This window comes from Lissotriton vulgaris, chromosome 2_1 (assembly GCF_964263255.1).
Source record: "Lissotriton vulgaris chromosome 2_1, aLisVul1.2, whole genome shotgun sequence".
In the NCBI taxonomy this organism is placed as follows: domain Eukaryota; kingdom Metazoa; phylum Chordata; class Amphibia; order Caudata; family Salamandridae; genus Lissotriton; species Lissotriton vulgaris.
Genome location: NC_141687.1, coordinates 2040344239 through 2040362711, shown reverse-complemented (window position 1 = coordinate 2040362711; position 18473 = coordinate 2040344239). Strand labels below are relative to the sequence as shown.

Below are 18473 nucleotides of genomic sequence, written 5' to 3'. Positions count from 1 at the left end.
AGGGGTACTGCTCATGAAACATTTCTGGATCTAGTCTGATCCCTGGGGATAATTCAAAGGTTACGAATCTGCAGCTAGAAATCTCCATTGGGTGTTCTTTTGCCCACCATGCCACCTCAGTCTGAACATAGCTAAGGAGGGCCTGGCCGTTCGGGCTGGACTGCTCCTAATGGAGCAAGGTCAAGACAGATTTGCATATGGCTGGGCCCAACCTGAGGTGGCATGGTGGGCAAAAGATTGATTGTTGAATTGCTTCCCCCAGAAACTGTCAGTAGTTAGGCAAATTGCAAGCATTACTCCCATCACCTTTTGTGCTTTAGATGTATTGCCCTAAGTGGCGAGTGTTTGCCCAGAAGTCGGTCCTGTGCTAACTGTGCCACTGGAATTAAGCTACACCCAACTGATCAGGGAAAATCCAGCCTTGGATTGCTTGTGTTCTGGTTCAGGGAGGACCTGGCCCAGCTGTTCAGGCTGGACTGTTCCGATTGGAGCAGGGTCAAGACTGAATTGCATATGGCTGGGTCCAAACTGAGGTGGCATGGTGGGCAAAAGAAAGATAGGTTGGAAAGCAACCCCGAGTAATTGTCAGTGGTTAGACAAACTGCAACCATTCCTACCATCACCTTTTGTGTATCTGAAATCATAATGAAGAACTGCTGAAGAGCAGCAGCAATACTCCACAATACAGACTACTTTACCAATCATCAACACTAATTGTGTAGCTGCTTAATACTCAAGTAAACAGACCCAATTGTGACAGACCTTAAAATAAAACTATGGTTTAAGAGGGCAAATCCAAAGAAGCCAATGGCTGAAGGGAGCTTGGCCTATCGTCCATCCTGTGGGTTGTTCCCAAATGGTGTTTCGCTTCATAAGACATGAATAGGAGCTGATTAGGTCAGGGTTGAAGCATTTATGTGAAAGATTTTTTTTCTTCAATTTCAGATTGTCTGGTGCATTAAAGAAGGAGGGTAGGAGGGAAATTCAGGTGCAGATATCGGTATGGTAGACTAGAACGTACAAAGGGAAAACAGATGCTAGTTTGTTTACTGCTTGCAGCCTGGTACATCTGTATAACAATGAATCGAAGAGATAAAAACAAACAATTCAAATACTTCTGAAGAGGCACCATGGACCATTAGACTATATTTTAATGACACACCTTCTTGAGATGCTAGTTCCTCAGACTGGTCATCCAGAAAACTTAAGGGCACGTCATTCTGCTCCTCAGATCCAACAAGAGAATGATCAGTAGGTAAACGCCCTTTTTTTTCCTCTCTCTCTTTCAAAATAATCTGAAAAGAAAATATTTTTAATAGTCAAAATAGTTTACGGTGATTGAATAACACACATCATAACAATTCATTTACAAAGGGCATAAATAATAAACACGATTATTAGCAATGTTAAAATAATCATTTGAATTAAAACTAAGCTCAATGCAGTGGGTAGTTCTAATATTGTTATGTTGTGTTATGTTAAAAATACTTGTGAAGCGCACTTGCACCAAGCGGTTTCATGGTGCTGAGAGCGGGAGGGGCGACAGTGACAAAATAACAGAACCTTTACTCGTATGCCTGAGAGAACAACAAGGACTTGAGAAGTGTTCTGAATTGGGCGTAGGATGTTACTGATCTCAGTCCAGCAGGCAGAGAGTTCCAAAATTGAGGGGCCAGGACTGAAAATCTGAGGCCACCGTGTTTTTTACGTTTGAAAGTGGGGGTGGTAAGCAGATTCAGATGGGAGGAGTGCAGTTCACGAGAGGAGGCATAGCAATGGATCCTTGAGGAGATGAATGCTGGGCCGTTCCAGGCAAGGGCTTTGAAGATGGTACAGCTCAGCTTGAAGGCACAGCGTTTAGCCACCGGAAGCCAGTGGAGGCTCTTCATCAAAGGGTGGACATGTTGGTGTCTGGGTTGATGGAAAATGAGCCTGGCTGCTTGGTTTTGTACCAACTGCAAACAGTGACGTTGATATGCCGGGATGCTGACATAAAGTGAGTTGGCATAATCAATTCAAGAGCAGATTCTGCGTAGGTGGAAAAAGCAGGCAGAGACCACCACACTGATCTGGAGTTTCATAGACAGGTCGTTGCTAATTATAACCCCATGGCACTTTACAGATCCTACTGGGCGTGGAGGTCTGCCTAGGAGAGGAGGCCAAAAATTAGAATTCCGGGGGCGTGGCTAGCAGCCGATGATGGCGGCAGCTTAGGAGACGAGCTCCGCGAGTAGAGCGGCCTCTCCTTAGATCCGTGAACTTATCCGACCATACCCAGGTCTCTTTCGGAGGGTCCCGAAGCCTAGGACCGGACAGCACCAGCGGCCGAAACTCCGACTGCGAGACGTGATCGGGTGGAGAAGAAGAAACTGCCGTTCACCTCAGCGGCCTGTGGGAGACAAAGGATCCGGGGACTAAGGTCCGTGACGAACCCAACCAGAAGTGCCAACTGCATGGATAAGACTCGCCGGAAATGCCCGGTGGCCGCTGGGTGGAGATCGCGGCGACCAGACTGGTGACAAGCCAAGTACATCGGCACAAGCGGCGAGTGTGGACACGTTTGCACCGCTATACAGAAGACGAGACTTCCCTTCGTAGGAGCTGGACTGCGAGCAGGAATTGCGGAAGCAGCCGAGAGTAGGCACCACCGCCATTTTGAAGGGCACCGGCCGGCCAGGAGATGCAGCGTCTCGAATCGCCAGAGAGGAGGTGGACAATCACTGAGGCACCGAGGTGGCCGACATCCCCTCGGGAACACTAGCTGAGCTAACAACTGCCTCAGGCGCCGGCTCCGATCAGCCGAACAATACCCTGCCGGGGGCTGCTTCACCCTACTAACCCACGCATGCCCCGAAGTTGAGAGGACTGGGCGGGTGAGCTCTAAAGTAATACACACTAATGGAGTATGCCAAACATGCCGGAAGACTGGTGAGATCTAGGAACCCCAGGGATCGATCATATATCGGAGCACGATAAGACCCGGGAGCAGGCGCTGGGACACGGCAGCCGCATAAGAGACCCGCGCTGTCCGGGACGCAGAGTCAGACGGCAGGGTTTGAGCAGGGGATAGCAGATACCGGCAAAAGCGAGGGTCACTAGGCATACTAAGACAGAGCCTGCCGTGCCTGTGAATGATCGCCGGGACAGCATCAGCGGCGCCTTAACCAGCTGGGGCGCAATTCTTGATGAACACGGAGGGCCCCCGGGATCTCTATTAGGTCTGAGCAAGGCGCGACCTGGGAATAAGTGCTGGGGCACGGCGGCCGCATCGAGGTACACGCTGACCTGGGCACAGAAACGGACAGTGGTGGCACCACAGAGGTGGGCAACAGGCACCAGCAACAACAAGGGGCATCTGACGTGCTGAGACACATCCGCCTGCCGGTGAGTGGCCACGAGGACATCAACGGCGCTTAGACCAGAAGGGGCACAACTCCTGGTGACCATTGGGGAGTCACACACGCGACGGGGAAGGGCTGTGAGAAGTAGCAGCGGAAGACAGCCACTGTCAGTGGGCAACATAGGGAGTGCCAGAAATACAAAACCACCCTTAGTTATGGGGGATCAAATGCAGCCAATAGCGTGGGGCAGCAACACGTTCTGGGCAGGGTGCCCCCTTGGAGGAGAAGAGCTACCCGTGGGCCTAACACAGCAGTGAAGGGGAACATCTACCGGCCCAGACAAGACATTTATTGTACCACAAGGCACCGCAGGACAAACTGTGCCACTGGTCTGGTTGGTGCAATAGGCATATTTTTGTGGACACAGCCGTCTGCGAGACAGGTGAGCGAGCAGCAGCTAACAGAAGAAGCATAAGTTCGTTGGGGGTTCCTTCAGTGACCTCCTGTACGGCAAAATCACTTGGGTGCACAGGACAATCGTGAACGTCGTGCGACACTGTGAATGCACCATGGCGGGCAGGGGATCGAAAGGTGGCACAACGCAGACCCGGATTGACAAATATGCCTGCGACAAAGGCACTTTATCCCCCGGTAACGGGAAGGCGCCTGCCGGACAAATCAGCGGATGGAGCAGGAGGGAAAAAGGCGATATTGGACGACGTTATGCGGGCATTGACGCAGGTACAGGCGATGGTTGGCACGATTTCCACTGAGATCACCCTGATAAGAGCGGACTTCCACAAAATGTCTGAAAAGGTGAGCTCGATGGAGGTGGTCACGAAGTCTTTAGTGGAGGATGTCTCGGAGCTGCAGACGGCAATGGAGCGCATGACGGCTGAGAATAAAGCGCTGAAGGAGAGGCTGGACGATCAGGAAGGGCGCTCCAGGAGAAACAACATCAGGATCATAGGGGTTCCGGAATCCGAAGGTACTAGAGCGATGGATCTCTTCGTGGAAGACCTAATCAAGAAAGAGCTCCAACCGAAGGGTCTCTCCACCTTCTTCTCGGTTGAGAGAGCACACCGAGTTCCGGGAGGCCGACCAAAACCTGGAGCGACTCCAAGACTGTTCAATTTTCAAGACAGAGACGCCATTCTGCAAGCGGCACGGGTGTCCCCTCCTGTCAAAATTCAGAATTCCACACTGGCTTTCTTTCCGGACTATACGGCGGAGGTAGCGTGCCGCCGCAGAACGTTCATGGACGTGAAAAGAGAGTTGCGGGCGAGGGACATTCCATATTCGATGCTGTTCCCGGCCAGGTTACGGATTGTGGCGGACAACAAGACTTGGTTTTTTGACACTCCTGAAATAGCCCAGGATTGGTTGGAGGGATGGAGGCCGGCCACCCAGCCTCGTCGCTCACACAGAAGAAATAGAAATCAGCATGCAGAGGACCTCGCAGGCTCCCAAGCCTCAGGTCGTGATGAGGCGGAAGTATCACCAGTACGAGAAGGCGTGGACGAAGACGCAGAGACAGAGCAATAGACACCCGAGGAAAGTAAGACAATTGCTGTTCATGTTTCGTGCCGAATGGGCTGCCACTGGACACTGGGCGAGGGGCCCCCGAGGAGGGTAAGAGGGGCTGCCGACTCCGTGGAGGACTTCACCCCGACGAGAAAGTATTTTGTGTGGGGGATGGTTAATGCGCTCTGCTAAGTTGGGGGGGCGGGCGGTTCTATGTCCGTCTAGCAGGAGGGCAGGGAGTGGGGCAGTTCAGGGGGGGGGTTGTTTTTGGGTTGTTTACCTCGCAGGGCAAGGTACTGTTTTCAAATCGTTTGACTCATTACAGTAACATACAATACCTTATCAACAACACAATGGTTCCTAGGTTTAGGTGTGGACTGCACGGAGGACCACCACATATGTTAGAGCCCCTCCAGGACAGCAATGGCACAAGACACACCAAATAACACATTAGATGGTGGCCATCGGATAACTCCGGTGACACCGCTAGAGCTACTGTCGTGGAATGTACGAGGTCTAGGGGACAAGCTTAAACGGGGACTGGTCCGGCATTAGTTCTACTCCAAGAGACGCATCTGACGGGCAATGCTTGTAAGGCATTGGATAGACGAGGGTACCATATGATAGCACACTCCGAATTCACCTCGGGGTCACGTGGGAAGGGCATACTGTTGCGGAAATCGTCCCAGTTCATCCTTCAAACCACCAAAATTGATGACCAGGGCCGTTTTGCGGCTGCACATGGGCAGTGGGAGGGCCGCTCACTATAGAGTCCGCTTACATTCTACCAGCACTTCATTCGGTCGCCTTTCCCGACCTAGGGAAGTTCCTTCTGGAGCTCCCGGAGGGCGATCTGGTTATAGGAGGGGACTTCAATACAGTGGCACACAACACACAGGATAGATTCCCTACTCGATCGCAGACACCAGGTCCCTCCCGGTTCAGTGACTTTCTGGAGGCGCAGGGTCTAATAGACTTATGGTGACTTAAACATCCCACTGAACTGCAATATACCTATTACTCCACTGCTCATAATAGTTTGTCTCGTATCGACTATTTTCTCACCCTAGGCGGAGGCTTTCTCACCATAGATGACACTCAGATTAGACCTCAGGGCATTTCAGATAATTCGCCGTTGACACTAACATTGTCCTGTCCGGAGAGGGCCCGCCAAAGAATATAGCCGATTCGCCCAGGGTACTTAAATGTTTCATCCATACGGAAAGATCTGAAAAAGATGACCCGGCACTACTTTGCAGAAAACACGCCTCGGTTGAGTCCCCCACAGTGTGGTTGGAGGCCTACAAGACAGTCCTGAGAGGGCAAGCAATTTCGACAATAGCTGGACATAAGTGCAATCAACGGCAGGAGCTATCAGAGCTGGAATTGAAACTTAGTGCGGTGAACGCAGCACACATGGCAGACCCGACTGCGGACACACTGCACTCACTTCAACTTTGTCAGCAACTCCATAACGGCCACCTAAGGCGACAGGCGGTAGGTGAAATAGAGGCAACCGCACATAGAATTTATGATGTGGGGGATAAGGCTAGTAAACTCCTGGCCTGTTTGGACAAGAAGAAGGGTGGAAGTAGGACTATATTGCAATTGACCAATAGTGACGGGATGTTGCATACGCGACCGTCAGAGATAGTAGAAATCCTAGCTGATCACTTTCAAGAAGTCTACACACCTGACTTCGAAGTGACGGAAGGGGCAGCGGAAATGGAGCTTCATGATGTGCCAACACCGACTCTCTCACAAGAAGCGGTGGAAGAACTTGAGGCCGAGTTGACGTCGGAGGAGGTGCAATTGGCCATCAACGCGATACATTCTGGCAAGGCACTGGGCCCCAACGGAATCCCTATCGAGTGGTATAAGGCGGAATCGGAGAAACTAAGTACACCTCTGTTGGCTATGTATAAGGATAGCCTCGAAAGAGGGATCTTACCTCTCGATCAACGGATGGCGACTATTGTGGCGATCCCGAAGCCGGGCAAGCCGCCCACTGAATGTGGGTCGTACCCTCCGATATCACTCCTGAACGAAGAAGCCAAGATTCTGGCGAAGCTCTTAGCCACCAGATTACTGCCCCACCTTACACACTTGATCCACCCAGACCAATCGGGCTTTATGCCGCATAGGAGCACGGCGTTAAATCTTCGTAGAGTTCATGGAGCAGTGGCGCGCGCGCCACTGTTGACGGAACCGACTGCCATCCTATCTCTGGATGCCAAGATGGCATTTGATATGGTGAAATGGCAATACCTCTTTGCAGCGCTGGCCCATATGGGCTTTGGTCCCAAATTTATTTCCTGGCTCAGACTCTTATATACAGAACCGGTGGCGCACGTGATGGCAAATGGCCACATCTCTCGCAAGATACCACTGGCTAGAGGAACGAGGCAGGGGTGCCCGCTATCGCCGCTATTGTTCGCACTGGTCTTGGAACCACTGGCCACTGTCATTAGGACAACTCCGTTACTGAAAGGGATCAGATGGGGGGACAATTGGGAAGACAGAGTCTCCCTCTATGCTGATGACATGCTGATATATTTGACGGACCCGGAGAGAGGTGTCCCGGAACTGCTGACGCTGTGTGACGTGCATGGTAGGACATCGGGATATACGATCAACTGGTCGAAATCAGTGATCTATGAGTTGAGGGGTCCCTCTCCAAATCTCCCCAATGACTGCCCACTAGCCATAGCAGACATCTCCTTCAAATATCTAGGGATACAAGTCACGCGTGGCGCGACGGACTTCTATGAGCAAAACCTGCTGCCGCCGCTTGCTCGGCTACGGAGCGATGTGCGACACTGGAAGACCCTTCCGCTGACACTGTTAGGGAGGGCAGCGCTGTTTAAAATGATGGCGCTGCTGCGTTTTCTGTATGTCCTCGAAAACGCGCCAAGCATCGTAACGCCGTGCTATATCCAAAAAGTGACGGCTATGGTGACTAGACTGCTGTGGGGCGATCGCCCGGCCCGTATTGCACATCTGAAGCTTAACAGAAGCTGGTACGACGGTGGTATAGCCCTGCCGAATATCCAATTGTATTACTGGGCAGCACAACTTAAAGTTCTTAACCATTGGATACACGCCCCGCAAGACGACCCGACCTACCTCGCAGACAGGGCACAATGGGCACACACAGCCTGCTGGCACCACTTTACCACAAGGGATTAGCAGCGAAGTTATCGGGACCAACTAAACACACAGTGACATTATGGCATAGGGCGCAGGTGCGGCTTAAATGGGGGGGCGGGGAGGTGGGGGGGGGGGGGGGGAGTCATAACGAAGCTCACACCACTATGGGACACTAAGGCACTGGGTCACCTACGGCGCAGCAAGGGATTCACTCAATAGGACAATATAGGCATCTCCACGGTGGGTGACATGTGGTCAAAGGAGGGAGTGGTCCCGTTCTCGCACCTACAGCAGCACTAGAACCTGGGTCCCAGCGAAACCTATCGCTATATCCAAATTAAACACGCACTGAAAACAGCCATCACGGCAGGTACAGAGGTCCCGGAATCCTCACCGTTGGAGGATCGTCTCCTGACGGACTACATGCAGACTAGCGCGACCTCCCTCACATACCGCAAGTTGCTAAATAACCTGCCTGACCCACTGGATAAATTGCAGGAGAAAGGGGTGGACGAACTGGGAGAAATGGATGATGCGGACTGGAATGCTGCATTGGCGCCCCCGAGAGAAGGCGGTATTTTGGCAAGATTCCGACTGGTGCAGCTTAAGATACTGCACCGGATCTATTTTACGAGGACTACATTACATAAGCTACACAGGGCGGAACACTCGTATTGTCTAAGGGGCTGTGGGGAGGAGGGCACCTTCTTGCACACACTTTGGGAATGCCCCGTCATTTCAGACTACTGGCGGCGGGTGATGAGAACCATTTCCAAGACTCCAGAGGTGCCAATTGCACCTGATCCCCGTATGTGCCTGCTAAGTATATGGAGCCCGAATGATCTGGCACGCCAGGGCCAGCAGTGGACCACAATAGGTGTCATGGTCGCAAAGAGAGATATAGCGCAGAAGTGGGGGGCAGTGGAAACACCGAGTCTGGCGCAGTGGTGCAGGAACATGGATGCGCTCATGTTGACTGAACGAGCTGTGTATAAAATGAGAGTTAACCCTCGTAAATGGAATAAGGTATGGCTGCCCTGGAACCGGTATCGGGGTGACGTATGTGAGCCACTGTCGGAGGAGGACATTGAGAGTTCAGAGGATGAGGAAGAGATAGACTGAGCAGCTCCATTAGACGGCAGATAACGGCACTAGACTGATACGATAGGGGTTGCTAACATGACAGAACATATGCTTAAGGCGAGTAGCTTGGGGGAGGGATGGGTACTGTAAGAGTCCACACTGAACCACCACAGAACATGATTACTGGAACGGTAGCGATGTACTATACTGTTTAACACATCTGATTGAGTCATAAGTTGAGTTATGTTCATATTTTTACAAGAAAGAGAAAAAGTGAGACTAGACATTTGAATGTGAAGAGAAAACGATGAACGTATGTGTTGCCGTTTTGATTGACTTTGCTGCCGGACCGGAGGTTGTCGGCTAAACAGCTGTGTAATATACCGATGAAGTGAATCTGAAGTCTTGCTGCCGGCCATAATGCTGTGTTATTTTGGCAACTGTGAATAAAAGTCTTGCGACCCTAAAAAAAGAAATTGGAATTCCAAGGGTTGATAGTACCTCCAGTTAGAATCAGCTGTTTTATCAGGGTTAAGTTTCAATTGGTTAGCGTACATCCATTCGCTGATAAACCTCATGGTAGATTGAAAGTTGGATACTGAATTGTTGGAAAAGTCAATTTCGAACACCAGCTGGAGGTCATCAGCATAGTTGAAAGTTTCAACTCTTCTTTTGCGTAAGGACCAGATGAAAGGTAGCAAGTACAGGTTAAACAAGAGAGGCGAGAGGGAAGAACCCTGGGGGACCCCACAGGTCAGCTTCACTTTCTTGGCCGAGAAGTTGGAGAAGTGGACTGCCTGAAATCAGTTATGGAGGAAGGAAGAAATCCACTTCGTGTCAGTAATGCAGGTATCCACGGTCTGGCTTTGATCGATCAGGAGCCATGATCGAACGTGTCATAAGCGGCTGACAGATCTAAAAGTAACAGGGCCTGGGTGATATTTTTATCGGCCCCTCTCTTGAGCTCGTCCATGACTGCTAGGATGACTGACTCCGTGGAGTGTGCTGGTCTAAATCCTGCCTGGTGAGGGCCGAGGAAATGTGAGTGCTCAATAAATGAGCTGAGACAGTTCACTACATGGGCTTCTAAGATTTTGCTTCGGTAGAGGAGTAAGGAGTTGGGACGAAAATTGCTCAGGACCAGGGAGTCAGAGTTGGGTTTCTTCAGGGTCGGGACAATTTCAGCTTTTTTAAAGGTGTCTGGGACAATGCCTTGTTTAAGAGAATTGTTCAGTAGTGAGAGGGGCGGATCTGGGCAGGTGAGGAAAGCCTCCTGTAAGATATGAGACAGGCAGCAGTCGGTAGGGGAGCCCGATCTGACTTTTTTGAGTAAAACAAAAAACTCTTCCCTAGAAATTAGGGAGATTTGGTCCAATACGAGAGAATTTTTGCATGCAATAGGAGGAACAGCCAAAGGTGTGGGAGTAGGAATACTAACTTTAATGGTGGCAATTTTCTCAATTAAGTAAGAGTAAAGGGAGTCACATAGTGATTGTGAGGGGTCAGGTTTCGTCATCACTCTATCCGGTTGTGCAAGCTCGTTGACTATAGAAAAAATATCTTTGGTCTTAGTAGCTGAGTTCATTTTGAGAAGAAATAAGCTGCCTTAGTCTGGAGGATGGAATTTTTATAGTCTTTTAGCAGGGCTACATAAGTGGCTTTTTTTCTGAGACGTAGTCCCGTCTCCAGCTAAGCTCAGCTTGCATACGGTCAAGTTCTTTTTTTGTTTCAGATCGTCGGAAAACCAGCGTGAGCATCGTGGGGGTGCTTAAGTTTATTTCTCTTAAAGGGGGAGATGCTGTCACTAGCTGATTAAAGCCATAGCTTGATGCTCGTTGCCTGATTACAGAGGGAATCCTGTAAAGTTGGCAATGTGGCCTTTATTAGTGTGCAGAAATCACCTAAGTTGGAACAATTCCAATTTCTTGCCAGGTGATTACCCATCAGGGAGGGTTTGGTTGGGGGGCACATGCCATGGTGAATGTGATACGGTAATGGTCTGACCATGTACATGTAGAGATTAATGGTTGTGAAGTTCCAGGTTGGCATTGTGCACGTGTTGAATGCAGTTTATTCCTAACAGGAGATCCGTGAATTCTATGGAGCTGGCACTCTCCTGTACATCAGTGGGCAAATAATTAAAATCTCCAATTATAATGATTCTAGCGTGGTTGATGACTAGTTGGGAGATCATTTTGCCTAGTAGTAGGGGAAATAAGGGCATGTGATAAAGAGGTTTACAATAAGAAAGGTTAAATTCATATTCATCATAGTCACACATACTCAGCTAATGCTTTGTGTAGCAGAAATAGGTATCTACATTTCAGAAATAGAGTTATAGATATAACCTGCAAGCAAATAATACATATTTGCATGCTGTATCGCTCAAAGTCCACCAATATCGCAGAACCAGGTCTTAAAAGAAGGGAGACAGCGCAAAAGAGGACAGAGAAAGAATCAGTGTGAGTGTGTTTTGCATAATACAGGTTTTGAGTCTTGGCTTGACAGTGTAAGATGTATTATTACAAATTATTTAAATGCAGCTTATGCTGTTAGCTGGTTAGTGGATCATTCTGCCTCCTATGGAATTACTTCCCTGCAATGCATTAGGGACTGTTTTACAAGCCTAAAAATATTCTGAATAACACATTAAATCTTTATCACATAGCAGCATTGCATAAGGTAAGCAACAATTATCCGTTTTCACTTTCTTTGCAGCAGGCTTTTTTGGTGGTTTACTCAGGACTCAAAATGCAAGCCACACCTAACAGCGGTGTTTGTATACATAATCAGTAAGAGAAATCAAAATGGTTTCTTTTCTGTAAGAGTAGTTTAACAGCTTGGAAAATTTTCTGAATGCACATGCTGTGCATTATTCAGCCATCTAGTGGTTGGACACGGAATTCTCCTTTGTAGTCTTAGTCCTTTTTAGGTCTCGCCTACGACGAACGCGCTTAAAGCGCGTTCTCGCAAGCGAGAACTATAGTCGCCGTCTCAGCAGTCTGAGACCGACGAAGTGAGACAAGACCTGGCCGCGCGCAGCGTTTCCCCATAGGATAGCGTTGTGCGCGCGGCCAGGTCTTGTCTCCACAGCATGCCAATGCAGACCGGATCGCGTCGCGCGCCTTTCTGAAATGCAGGGGGAGTCTGCAGAGAGGCGCACAGCGCTGATAAACAGGCTGGCTGCAGACGCCGTGGTGCGGCACCGATAAACAGGCAGGCATTGCTTCCTACCGGCCGCTGTCCGTGTCCCGCCCGCTGTCCGTGTCCCGCCCGCTGTCCGTGTCTTGTTAATTATGGTTAGTATCTCAGCATACAACACCACATTACTTCTTGAAGATACATTCACCCCGAACCCTTACAAGCAATATTTCACTTGTCATCCCCGTGAAAGCGTATTTTACAAACTACAAGTGTGTTCTCTCTTAGAAATACAGGCAGGTAATTCTCAAGCTCTTACATAAAAATATTTAGTCGGTGGACTTGCCTGCTAGGCGTGTAATATATGCGCATGGTATAATCTACCTTGCTTTTACGAGAATGTATTCTGAAAATCCGTATTCGAAGGGGGCAAACCAATGTGCAGTGTCACCAGTGCAGTCGTGTGTGTGTGGTGTACAGACTACCAAAGAGGAAGGTGGCCCCGCGATAATCTAACAGGCGTTATTGCCCGAGTGTATTTTTGCCCTTGGCGCATCTCCCAGGACCCGGATTATTGCAGGTAAAGTACCAAGCTCCCACACACCGTGCCCCCAATCAAGTAAAAAAATCCAGTTGCTTTTTTAGTAACCAGTCGCCAAAGAGGAAAAGAGGTGAATAACGTGGAAGGAAGCGGCTGCAAGGGGGGGCCCCCATCATGTTGCAGACGGGGATATGACTGGACAAGGAGCGCGCACTAATAGGATAACGTGGCTGTGATGTGAGCGAGTACAGCCTGCTCCTCGTCCTGACCTGCCGTAGTTTACGAATGGTGCTGGCGGCTAATTCCATCTTAGCTTGCAGCGCTTTAGGCAACGCCACCTGCAGATAATTACCCGGCCGTCTGCTGAGGCAATCAGCAGCACTGCTCTCGAAGAATAAGACGCGGTCCATAGCAGGGCCACGCGACCAGTCCAGCGTGCTCTCCTCCGTGCTACCGTGGGCCAAGGCAGGCAGGGCTATCCTTAAATTGCACAGCCAACGAAACTCCTGGGCAAATGTGGTACGGGGATAAACAAGGGCACAGCGAAAACATGGCAACAGTCACCACATGCAAAACTCGATTGCTGTTTAATTTCCTAAATTATAGCGCGGAGGACAATTACTGTGTCTTGCAAACCCTCAAGGAGAGCTCGGTGACAGCAGATCAGAGGTGAGCTTGTGAAAGCTTTTCAGTCGGCGTCGTCTTCCTTCTCTCAGGTTACACCAGTTGTAGGCAAAAGCACTCCTACATGAAAAATTAAACAGATTATCTATCAACTGTAGGATTAGCCCAGCATTTCTATTTGAAAATAAGTCTAGTCGAAGGTTTCAGGGCGACTGGAGTTACCTTCATTAGGTTCCAGAAGCTACATTTCATGTTTGTAGTGGCATTGGTACGTTCAAAACACCCCAATGACTAATTTTATGTCATTGTCTTTGAGGCCTTGTAGTGTCTACTGCATAATAGGGCTTCTTCTCTTACAAAAATAAGGCCCAGTGACACCGGTGTGTCATTTGTAAATTTGACAGATTTCTACAATCAATGCCACCTGACAAGCCGATAACTCTCATGCTTGAAAGGGCATATACACGGGTCTTTCTTTTTGCTGTTGGTCCCCGCACTGAGGGTGCACCCACCCCTCAAGAGTAGGATGCCAGGAAATCCACAGTCCTTCCGGAGGTAGTTCGAACCTTGGCTGTTTACTGGGCTCAGTTACATTAGAGCAGGAATCAGCTAATTTTATCAAAGCTACTTCATTATATCAGTTGTTGTTCATTTGCATCTTTATGTGCATGCGGTAATTTGGGGACGGACCTTGAACGTTGTTAGGAGCCTGCCTCACTCCTAAGTGAGAAGATTCCTACATGTGTTGGTTATACCGATAATAAAATGTTCTAAGTAATGTTTCCCTTGACATAGACCACTCTATCAAAGAACACAACATCAAGGGAAACACCACCATCATGGTTCCAGCTGGCTCCTCTGTGACAAATAAAACCCTTCCTACTGGAATATGACATCATAACAGCAGTGCAAGCCCATATCCTCACCGCCCCCTGGATGGAGGCAACACTGCTCAACAGCCTCCCTGACACAACAGTGACTCAACTGAAAACCAGCCTATATGCTGTGGCTCGTCTCGTAAAGGGTATTAAGAAGTATAATTACTTCACCTCTACACAGAAAGAACTGCAATGCCCCTTATTTCAGTCACCATCAACTTATTTAATGCCAAGTGCATCATCTACAAGATGATCACAAACTAGACAGCACTGAGAAACTGGAGATGAAGAAAAGCACAAAGGAAAAGACCAGAAATCACCAGCTACACCCACTTATAGCAGAACTGTTCTCATGCTGCTTACTGCATCTTCTCTTCAATGAACGCTACCGCCTGCAATCTTCACTGTTCGCGCTTATTGCAAAGCCTACTACACTTAGATGCTTTCATGGAACATGTCTTGAGTGATGACATAATATGTTGCATTACAAATGCTATAGGTGTCACATTTGCGAAAGTTATAACTATTGGCATTGTAAATGCCAAAGCTATTAATTAAGCTATTTTCAAAACCAACACATAAATAAAAAAAATTGTCATTTACAAGACCAATAGCTCAAACTTTCCTAATGCGAGACCTATTGCATTGCAAATGCTTGTTCTCGTTTTGTTGCTATGCATCGACAGTCCCACAATTTGCTGTCTGATCCAGCCTTTTTTGACATCATACACACTTTCCGGAAGCTTCCACGCTTGGTCGCCATCTTCAGATTCTTTTTTTTGTATTGATCTTCTGTGGAGGTGAGTGGGTCGCATGTAAATCCAGAACATGTTTCAAACAGCAAAGCTACACTTACAGGAAAGAAACCATCTCGTTTTGCAGCAGGAATCTTTTCTGGATTCGAATGCTGTGCATTGAGTTTGTAGTGTTTTTTTCATCCTTGTGGTGGCTGGGTTAAAAATTAGTTTGAGCTTCTACATAAATGTTTCAATACTCTTTGTCCCACTTGAGCTTTATTGTTCGTTTGTATGTCTATGCAGAAGTGCTTTGTGAAAGCGTGCATCAAATAGCTGCCCTGAAAAGGTCTTGTAACGGCAAGTTTGAATGAAAGTCTTTTGTTGCTCCTTTTTGCTAGTGGAGTGTGCCCTTGGCTGCTATTGTAGTTGTACACCTGCTGCTGCATGACACATCCGGTTTGCATGTGAAATCCATCTTGCAAAGGTATTTTTTGTAACTGTTTTCCCTTTGTTATTGTCTGAGAATGACAAAAAGAGTTGTTGTCGCCTTCTGATTGCTTTAATTTTCTCCATATAGTACATTCTTGCTCTTCAGGCATCTAACGTGTGTAGTGCTCTTTCTGCTGGAGTTTTTGGTTCTTGGAAAAAACGTGGTATATAAACAAGTTTGCTTTATGTGAAAAAATTATGTAACCTTTGATAGGAAATGAGGGTTTGTGCTTATGACTATCCTGTCCTTCTGTATTTGCATATAAGGTGCTTGGATTATGAGTGCTTGTGATTTACTTACTCTGTGAAGAGATATTGCAATAAAGAAAGCTGTTATTAATGTGACCATCTTTAAGGATGCCATGTTCTGGTGTGTGCCGTTTGGGAGCTTGTGGTGCAGATATTAGAACGTATTGAGGGGGTAGTAGTCAATCTGAAACCAACTACATGTCTGTTGGAGTCTATCAAACAGCGCAAGGGTAGAAAAACGCAGCTGAAGTTAATGCAACTAGCCCTCTTGCTTGCAAAAAGACGGATGGCTATTACATGGATGAACCCGGTGGGTCCCAGCAAACAGGGATGGATTAGAGATGTTAAGGAATGGGCGTTGGAAGCCCAGCTTTACCTGTGTAGGACTGACGAACATGCAGAGGAGGACTTGACAATCTTGGGGGAGTTCTTAACGGGCTTTGAGGAGAGGCATACAGCTGATGGCAAAGAGTCCGAAGACACTTGAGCTACTATCTCGAACCCTATTAACACCCTGCACCGATCTGTATTACATGTTTGACCCTTGACTTATTTGTATGAGCTGTTTTATCATTCACATGATTGGCTTTGTCACTTAGTTGTACTATTTATACTGTGATTTATTATTTACTTGTTTGAATATGCTCCCCCATGCACCCTTCTATGTAAAGCCTGTTTACCTGTTTGACTTTGCTCCCTCATGTACCCGTCTATGTAAAGCGCTCTGATATCTGTAAAGATCTTGTTTGCGCTATATAAAACTTTTAAATAAATAAATAAATAGGGGTATCCCAGTGCACAGAGAATCACTTGAATGGTTGGGCGGGAGGCCTAAACACTAATTACTCGGCGTACTGTCTTAGTAATCATTGGTTCATTTGTCTGGGGAACTTCCTGACTTTTTCGTAGGTTGAACAGGATCGCTACTGTTGACTTTGTTCATGGTGCAATGTTATATAATGTAATTGAGAAAATGATAAAATATAAATACATTCTAAAAAAAAAAAAGTATGCCATGTGAAGGGGTTCAAATGGGTTTCCTCATTAGCTCTGTTAACATTAGGTTTAAACTCCATGTTGGAGCTGGCACCCTTCTCGGAGGTGTTATTCTTTTTGCTCCCTCGAGGAATCTTGATTACGGGTGTTGTGAAAAAACTCATTCCTGCATGGCCTCTTGTGCAGGTCACTATCACTGCCAAATGTACCTTAAATGAAGCATTATTCTGTTTGCTGTCTAACAGGTGTGTAAGATATTGTAGGACTGTTGTGTCCTTTGTATTGTCTGGTAATAATTTCAATCGTTGCCACCGCCTTCACTATCTTACCCACACTGCTGTGTAGCATTTTATTTATGTTGGTATTCTTGCTTCACTTAGAACTGCAATTGTATTCTCTAGTAGACGTAGGTGTCCAAACTCTATTTCCTAAGGAGCCAAGCTGCTAGACTCAGTGTTTTGGCTCCAGATTGAGAACTCACCCCCCTTGCAAGGAGAGTTGATCTTTCCGACATGGTAGCATCTGTATGTTGGTTTGTGATATTTCTATTAGGTCTGAGAACACCAGGTTTGTCTCACCTACTGTGAGGCGATGAGTGTCAGTCATTGGTGACTGCTTGCCTTTACTGATTACCTTGTGTAAAAGTGGGATTGGGGGAAAAGAGTAAACAAATCTCCCAGACCAGTCTATTGACAGAGCATTCCACAGGGAATGGGGATGCGGGTGCCTGGACGCGAAGAGTTAAAAGAACAAATGATGGACAGAATTCTGAACAATGTAAACATTCACCCCAGTCACAAAGTTCTGGGTTTAATCCATCGCTATTTTGCTCACAACGCCACCAGAGTTTTGAATTAGCCATATGCAAATCAGTCTTGACACTGCTCCTAATGGGAACAATCCAGCCCGGACTACCAAGCAAGGTTCTCCCTGGACTGGAAACAAGCATCCTGGGACCGGTTTCGGGGTATCACCTCTCATCAGCCAGGCTAGCTTGAATACAGTGGCGCAGTGAGCACGGGACACACGTCTTAGCATACTCTTCCCACTTTGGGCGACAAATGCAAAAAGAAAAAATGATGAACAGAATGCTTAACAATTCAAACATTCATCCCCAGTCAATAAGATCCGGGTTTAATCCACTGTTTTTTGCTCACAGCGACACACCAGTTTTGAACCAGCCATATGTAAATCAATCGTGACCCTGCTCCTCTTGGAAATGGTCCAGCCCGAACTCCCAAGACAGGTCCTCCCTGGACCGGAAAAAAGCATCCTCGGACCAGTTTTGGGGTATCACTCCTCAGCCAGGCTAGCTTGAATCCAGTGGCACAGTGAGCAAGGGAACCATGTCTAGACATACCCTTCTCACATAGGGGGAGAAAAGCAAAAAGAACAAATGTTGGACGGAACGTTGAATAATGCAAAATTCCCCCGCACCTTCCGCCCGAGTCACAGAGATCTTGGTTTAATCCATTCCTAAGTGGGAAGGGTATGCTTAGCCGTGGATCCTGTGCTCACTGTGCCACTGGAGTCAAGCTAACCTGGCTGATATTCGGCGATACCCCGAAACAAGTCCCAGAATGCTTGTTTCCAGTCCAGGTAGGATCTGGCTTGGCAGTTCAGGCTGGACTGTTCCGAGGAGGAGCAGGGTCAAGACTGATTTGCATATGGCTCAGTTCAAAGTGGGGTGGCGGTGTGTGCAATAAACACGATATATTAA

At 47.9% G+C, this 18473-nt stretch overlaps 1 protein-coding gene across 4 annotated transcripts in view; it reads right to left on the bottom strand.

Annotated features, from left to right (window-relative positions):
* SECISBP2L (SECIS binding protein 2 like) overlaps positions 1 to 18473 on the bottom strand; it is an 877433-nt gene that overhangs the window by 384055 nt on the left and 474905 nt on the right. For all 4 annotated transcript variants that reach the window (XM_086958273.1, XM_086958272.1, XM_086958274.1 and 1 more), the window contains exon 13: positions 1163 to 1295. In XM_086958273.1, coding sequence (XP_086814399.1) covers positions 1163 to 1295 — 133 coding nt within the window. The remainder of the gene's footprint in view (positions 1 to 1162; positions 1296 to 18473) is intronic.